Source organism: Moschus berezovskii, chromosome 24, assembly GCF_049115385.1.
Source record: "Moschus berezovskii isolate FMDL1 chromosome 24, NW_MosBer_1.0, whole genome shotgun sequence".
In the NCBI taxonomy this organism is placed as follows: domain Eukaryota; kingdom Metazoa; phylum Chordata; class Mammalia; order Artiodactyla; family Moschidae; genus Moschus; species Moschus berezovskii.
In genome coordinates this window covers 22,108,776-22,115,743 of record NC_142483.1, presented here as the reverse complement: position 1 = coordinate 22,115,743, position 6,968 = coordinate 22,108,776, and the positions used below count along the sequence as shown (strand labels likewise).

General features: G+C 46.5%; 1 protein-coding gene across 2 annotated transcripts in view; it reads left to right on the top strand.

Moving 5' to 3' along the window:
- Positions 1 to 2,449: 2,449 nt before the first annotated feature.
- Positions 2,450 to 6,968, top strand: part of CADPS (calcium dependent secretion activator) — a 484,390-nt gene continuing 479,871 nt past the window's right edge. For both annotated transcript variants that reach the window (XM_088831951.1, XM_088831950.1), the window contains exon 1: positions 2,450 to 3,240. In XM_088831951.1, coding sequence (XP_088688077.1) covers positions 2,797 to 3,240 — 444 coding nt within the window. In that variant the 5' untranslated portion in view covers positions 2,450 to 2,796. The remainder of the gene's footprint in view (positions 3,241 to 6,968) is intronic.

Genomic DNA, 6,968 nt, shown 5'->3' with positions numbered 1-6,968 from the left:
GATATAAATACTGATGTATATCTGAATCTATGGTAGAATTGTATTTTTAAAAAGAAGAATATGGATGTTAACAAAAGGCAGACAATAATTAACATCCTTTGGATGTGTTCTGGGATAATTTTCTTCCTTTTTCATCAAAATTTGCATCTAGGAAAGCCACAATTCCTAGTTTAGATGCCTAAGGAGTTCAGACTGGGATATCCTATCTTCAGCAGAAAACAAAAGTTATAATATCTCCAAGGACATTTAACTTTCAGCTAAGGTAAAAAATATCTTTGAAAGGATGTATTTGTGTGTGTGTGTGTGGCCTTGTCACACGGCATATGGGATCTTAGTTCCCCAGCCAGTGGTTGAACACACGCCCCCTGCAGTAGAAGTGCAATCTTAACCACTGAACCACCGGGAAAGCCCCAAGATGTACTTTTTAAAAGTCAACAATACATACATTTTGGAAAAAAAAAATTATAAAAGTATTTCCTGTAAAATCTGTTTGCCTCCTTTGATTGAACACTCATGGGTGTGTTGAGAAGACTGTTAAAGTTATCTGAGCAATGTCATATTTAATAGCCAAATCATAGGCTTATATGAGTAACAAAGGGTAGATACTGAGTTTATGTTTTAATGAAAAACATTGTTAAAAATACAAAACTACAAAAGTCTATTACAATGATTGAGGAATTTCAAATGGTTCTAAAGACAGAGTTCATGGTCACTCTTCTACCGGAACATAATGTAATAATACTCAAATGCCTCATCTTGCTTAGAAATATTTAATTAGTAAATGACTTTGTCTTTCCTTCTGTGCAGAAGTCACATGCTCCTTAGCTAGCCATTTATTCCTTTGTGTCCTAAAGATGACCACTGCCACCCCTTCCCCCCAATTTGGCCAGATGGATGATTATTTCAACTTTCTTTCCTCCTCCCTTCCCATTTCCTACCCACATACTGTCTCCATTACATGGCTTTGCAAATCCCTCTTTCCACTTATAATATCTTCCCTTTTCACCATTAAGTCATATAGTTCATTTCTTTAAAATTTAACTCTCTTTTTACAGAAACATATGATTATCTTCCATTCCTAGTTGCTTCATTCAAGCAAGCTTTTAGCAGTTTAGTAACTTGGATTTGTTTATATGTTGCCTTGAAATAAGCACTGTCAATCTTTTTCATGTGTTTGTGTTGTTATCTCCAACAGGGGATTATAGACTCTTTAAGAGAATGTCTTCTAAAAATTCCACCTACTCCAAGCACCTAGAACAGTGTTCACTTTGTGAAAAGGTGCTAAAACTTCCTTTGACTATAAAAGCCTACAGTATTGATAGTCATGGTAAATTTTAAAATACATAAAGACATGTGATATAAACTTTAAATGCACAGTACACTTCAACAATAACTCCCACGAGTATCTATGAGTAATTAGAGCATTGAAAATACATAAATGGGGTGAGGGAAGGCCAAGAGAGGTCTCTAGATAGTCTAAGATCAAAAGGTGAAGAGTGTTGGTTTGTTTGCAATCTATCTGTGGGTCGCTGATTAGATTCAGCACGCTGGCCAGCTCCCCCGTGCGCTGGGTTTATTGGCTTAAGTGAAAGGAGCCGGGGGAAGGAAGGCACCATCTGCTGCTTTGAATTAATAGATAACGGAGAAGCAGGAAGGAAGACAGTGCGACAGAATCAACGCATTCGACGTCGCTGCACTCAGGTATTAGAGTGCCCTTGTCTGATTTTGGGGTCCCCAACCCTCCACCCAGATACTCTAGCGAGCCAGAATGGAGGAAGAGCTGAGCAACAAGAAACCCTTCTCTTTCCATGGTAGGCTCACCTCAGCATAAAGTATTACCAGTTATTGGAACTGAAGAATGCAGAGTAGGCAGGGGCGGGGGTTCTACTTAAAGAGTTGAGCTGCGTGATGGATACATCAGTCCGCTCAAAATCTTTTCTTTACGGTTGGGTGTATGTTGTAAACTGCTGGCTTTGGAGTTTACACAGGTGGGACAAACAGGCTGTTTGGTGAGGAAAATGTGAGGAAAGCTGGTTATAGCAAATAGCCTTTCTTTTGTGTATATCATCTCGCCGACTTCGTCTCAGTGAGATCTCTGAATTTAGTGTGTCCAACAGCTGACAAAAAGTCATCACTGATTGATTTATTTCCTCCTCTCCCAAGAACTTTTTGTTCGCGGGACGGGGAGAGACGTTGAAACCAGGAGGGCTGGGCACCAAGGAGGAAATTAGCCACAACGGGGTGGGAGTGAGGAGGACGGGAAAGCACTGGGATCACTACGGAAGCTCTGAGACTTTGGGGACGCTCCGCGCTCTTCCGGCTCCAGCCCACTGCAGCCGCCCTTTATGCTGCGGACACGGGAGAGTTAAGCCAATAAACACGTAAGCGCCGCTCCCTCCCCAATCGGCAAGATGCCTCTTCGGCTCTAGGCTGCACCGACAGCTTGCAACACTCGGCATCTTTTCTGGAGGCGCCTCCTTCAGCGGCTGCAGATGGCATCCTGCTGTGGGCTCGGGGCTCGCAATTGACTCCCTCCTTTGCCCACTTTGGGTCCACGGACGCACCTCTCCCCGCCCCTCCTCCCCTGGTGCTCCTGGGTCACAGCCCAGCTCTCGAACGCCGGGCGGAGGAAGCAGTCTCCGCGGCCGAGGCTGAGGCTCAGCAGTAGCGCGCTTGCTCCCTGATTTGGGGTGAAGCGGCCATCCGGGAGAGCCGACCCCCAGCTGCCTCCAGCGCCCCCCACCTTTTGCACCCCAAGCCAGGGGCTCCAGGGAGCCCCCCTCCCCAGGCGCCACCATGCTGGACCCTTCATCCAGCGAAGAGGAATCGGATGAGATCGTGGAGGAGGAAAGCGGCAAGGAGGTGCTCGGCTCGGCCGCGTCCGGCGCGCGCCTGTCTCCCAGCCGCACCAGCGAGGGCTCGGGCGGCGGCGCCGGGCTGGGGGGCGGCGGCGGGGCCGGCGCCGGGACCGGGCTGGGCGCCGGCGGCGGCGGGGGCAGCGGCGCGAGCAGCGGCGGCGGGGCCGGGGGGCTGCAGCCCAGCAGCCGCGCCGGTGGCGGCCGACCCTCCAGCCCTAGCCCGTCGGTGGTGAGCGAGAAGGAGAAGGAGGAGTTGGAGCGGCTGCAGAAGGAAGAGGAGGAGAGGAAGAAGAGGCTGCAGCTCTATGTGTTCGTGATGCGCTGCATCGCCTACCCCTTCAACGCCAAGCAACCCACCGACATGGCTCGCCGGCAGCAGAAGGTAGGTGCGCCTGGGGGGCCCAGAGTAGCTCCGGGACGTTGCCAGGCAGGCGGGGCGAACAATGGGAGCTGGCGGCGCAGCTGGCGAGGAGGAGCTGGAGGAGGAGGAGACCGCGCCCCGGGGAAGGGGTCACAAGGCCCCCTCTCCGCGGCCAGGCCTCGCCTAGCCCAGCCCGGAGCGCACCAGGAGCTGCCCAAGACCAGCAAGGGTCCTGGAGCGCAGCACGCTGTGCCTCGGCCTCCCTGCTGGGGAGCGAGGCGGGCAAGTTCTGCTTTGTGGCCGGGGAGGTTCGGAGAGTGACTTGCAGCCGGCGGCGCCCAGAGAGGCCTGGCTCTCTTGCAGGGCTCCCAGCACTCTCGAGCGGCCGGCGGCTGCGCTCAACTCCCGGCCCGCCCTCTGGGCGTGCGCAGGGCGGGCAGGGGCGCCCGGTAGGTGGGGGCTCCGGTATGGAGCAAGCGGAGCGCCTCCGAGCCGCGCTCAGGCTAACCCCGGCAGAGAGCCACCGCAGGGGCAGGCGAGAGAAAGCGAGCCCGGAAGGCGAAGCTTCCCGTGACACTGTGAAGGGCACCCGCTTCCCTCCAGCCGGGTCAGATGATCACAGATTAGGGTCGATTTGGGGGTACTTGGAACACCGCTTCACTCTGGCTGGGCTTCCTTCCAGTCTCCCTTGCCCTTGCTCACTCACCCCAGAGCAAGGCAGGCACAACTGCTCCTTCTCCCTGGGTCAGCCCCTGTCTTCCTCCCTTTGACCCCCTTCTTTTCCCAAGGTGACTTCGCCGCCACCTTCTGGCTCTTCTAGGCCCTCCAAGCCCTGCCACTACTAGCTTGATAAAGTGCAGCTGGAAAAAGCCTTGTAATTATGAGCATCAAAAAGCTTTTTGTGTCTGAGGTTGGGGTAAGGCTAAGACAGTTCCGGGCTGCCTTTGATGTGAAAAAAAGTGCCTATTTCTATCAGCTGTTCTCCAGCCAGAGAAAGGAGGGATTAGTTAATGCAGGTCGAGGGCGGTGGACCAAAAGAGGAGTCGGGTACTCAGCTGGAGTGAGTTGTGAAGCAAGTTAGCATCTCATTCTGTCTTTTAGATGAGTCTGCCACAGCTGAACTAACAGAGAAGTCAGTGAAGCCCCCAGAGGGGCGGTGTGAGGGGCGATTAAAGTCAGCTCTAACCCCCTCAGAGGTTACTGAGACCAGTTTCTTAAAATAGAGGGTTTCTGGGTTGGTGCCATTTAAGACTGATTTATCTGTTGCCTGGAGTAGAGTGTTAGGTTTTCCTATATTTATCCAGCCTTATCTTGAGTTAGCACAGATTTCTCTGTTTATTTTGCATGTATATGTACACAAACCACCCAGAAGTGATGATTTATTTCACCTATCACAAGCTTGGTTATCAGTTTTATTAAAGATAAAATTCATTTCCTGGTTGAAAAAGAACAGGTGGGCTACACACTCCTTGCTTAATCCCCACCCCCTCATCAGTGGTTCCTTGCTTTTTCCATGTGTATTTTGAACTATCCTAGAGCAAAAGTATTTTCAGAACCATAAAAGTTTTTGGATAGTCTTTTAAGGTTGAGGCTTGGGTTCACAGGGCCTGCTATTTCAAGCTTAAGGTTGAAATTATTTCGGTAATTGTGTCTTTATAGCAGGGGAAATTCCATCTCCACAATCTCTCCCATTAATAATGGCACCCACTAAAGATGTCCTGTTTTTTTGACAATGAAAAGCTGTTGTCACTTAAAGAAAAGTTAAGAAACAAACTTCCCTTTATCAGTCAAAAGGCTCTCTAGCTCTGTTCTTCAAATCCGGGCTGAAATCCAGCATCAGAATGGGAAAAGAAATCCATTCTCATAAAGACCCAGGTCTTCTAAATAGAAGCTTCAGCCACCTGAGAAAGAGCGTCATGAGGCTGGTTTTTCTGATCTGATCTGGTGTGTTTTACCCAGATCCATTCAAAGTTGTGGTTGAGGGACAAGTAAGGTGTGTTTTTACACATAACCTTAATATCAGAGGGACTCCAGGACAGATTGATAACACTGGCATTTGGTCAAACTATTTTTAGTTGTTGCAGCAGACTAAATACATATCCCGGCAAAGCTGCCTCCGGGCTGTTGTCTGTATTGGTACGCTGAATATCTATCTCTTTATTACAAAAAAAAAAAGCAAGCTTTCCCCATTACTATATCTTTGCGTTTGGTGCTTCTTTGGGGAAAAAAAAAAGCTGTTCTGCTATTTTTCTCTAAGTAGAAAGCTTGAACTTTTTTCTTTTTTTTTTAAGGAGCCATCATTGAAAGTAAAAGTTTGCATAATCATGGAGGCAAAATTAAAAGCCAAGAAATAAGATTGATTTAGTCTTGGTGAAATAAAAACTAGGTATAAAGTAAACATGAGTTTGTAGAAAAGAAATGGATGAACTAGAAAAAGAGGAAAAATGATGTAGAGAAAGTGAATAGAGTGGTAAGGGCTGGGGCAGAGAGAACTGCTTATGAAAAGCAATTGCTAAATTGGGGAAAAGGAAAGATCATATTGTCAAATCATTGTTACAAATCACACCTTAAAGTTACACAGTGTTGTATGTCAATTATATCCCAATAAAGTTGGGGTGGAGGAAGACCATATTATACAGAATTTAATAAACTTTAGGAAACCAAGCAGTGTACTTGATAATAGTGACATTGGCTACTGTTTTTTAAGTACTTACCTAGTGCAGGGCACTTACTTTAAGTCATTTTTTAAAAATGGACTTCTTTTAAGGAGAGTCTTAGATTTACTGAAAAGTTGAGAAAATAGTATAAAGAGTTCCCATACAACCCAGACAGTTTTCCTCAATAATTATCTTATAGTGGTATGGGTACTTGTTGTACAATTAAAGAACCAATAGCTATACCTTGTTTACTAAAATCTGTCATTTATTTAAGTGTCCTTCGTTTTACCTACCTATTTCCATTCTTAGATCATTTTATGTTCTTCTCATAATTAACAATGTAGGAATTATGAAGAGAACTTAAAATGATCTAAGAACAGAAATAGGAAGTTAGGTAAAAAATAAGGACATTTAAATAAACTATAGATTTTAATTAGCAGTAATGTAAGGATTACCATCCCCATCTTTAGAAAAAAAAAACTGAGACTCAGTGAGATTTTCTAATTTGCCTAAAGTACTGTGTAGACAGATGAGAGAGTGGGAATTTAGGCATGGCGTTCTCTGATTTCAAATCCTATCTTTTTAATATGCAACACTGGCCAGAAGTATTCTAAATGAAAAATAGAAGGCTAGCATCCTGACAACATGTCTAGTGTACTTCTTGACTCAGGATTATTTCTATTTGAGTTGAGAGAGACCTGTCCCTTCCACTTTGAACACCTACCCAAAAAAATCAACATGGGGAAAATAGAACTGAACTGAAAGAGTCTGAAGGAGAGAAAAGGCTTCCCTGGTAGTTCAACTGGTGAAAAAGCCATCTGCAATGTAGGAGACCCTGGTTCGATCCCTGGGTTGGGAAGATCACCTGGAGAAGGTTACAGCTACCCACTCCAGTATTCTTGCCTGGAGAATCCCATGGACAGAGGAGTCTGGCAGGCTACAGTCCATGGGATCTCAAAGAGTCAGGCATGACTGAGTGACTTTCACTCACTCACTCATGAAGGAGAGAGACGGCTGTTAGCTGGTAAATCTGAACAGCAGACTGTTGTCAGTCTTTCTATATACTTTGAGCTGGAAAAAAAAAATTTTTTT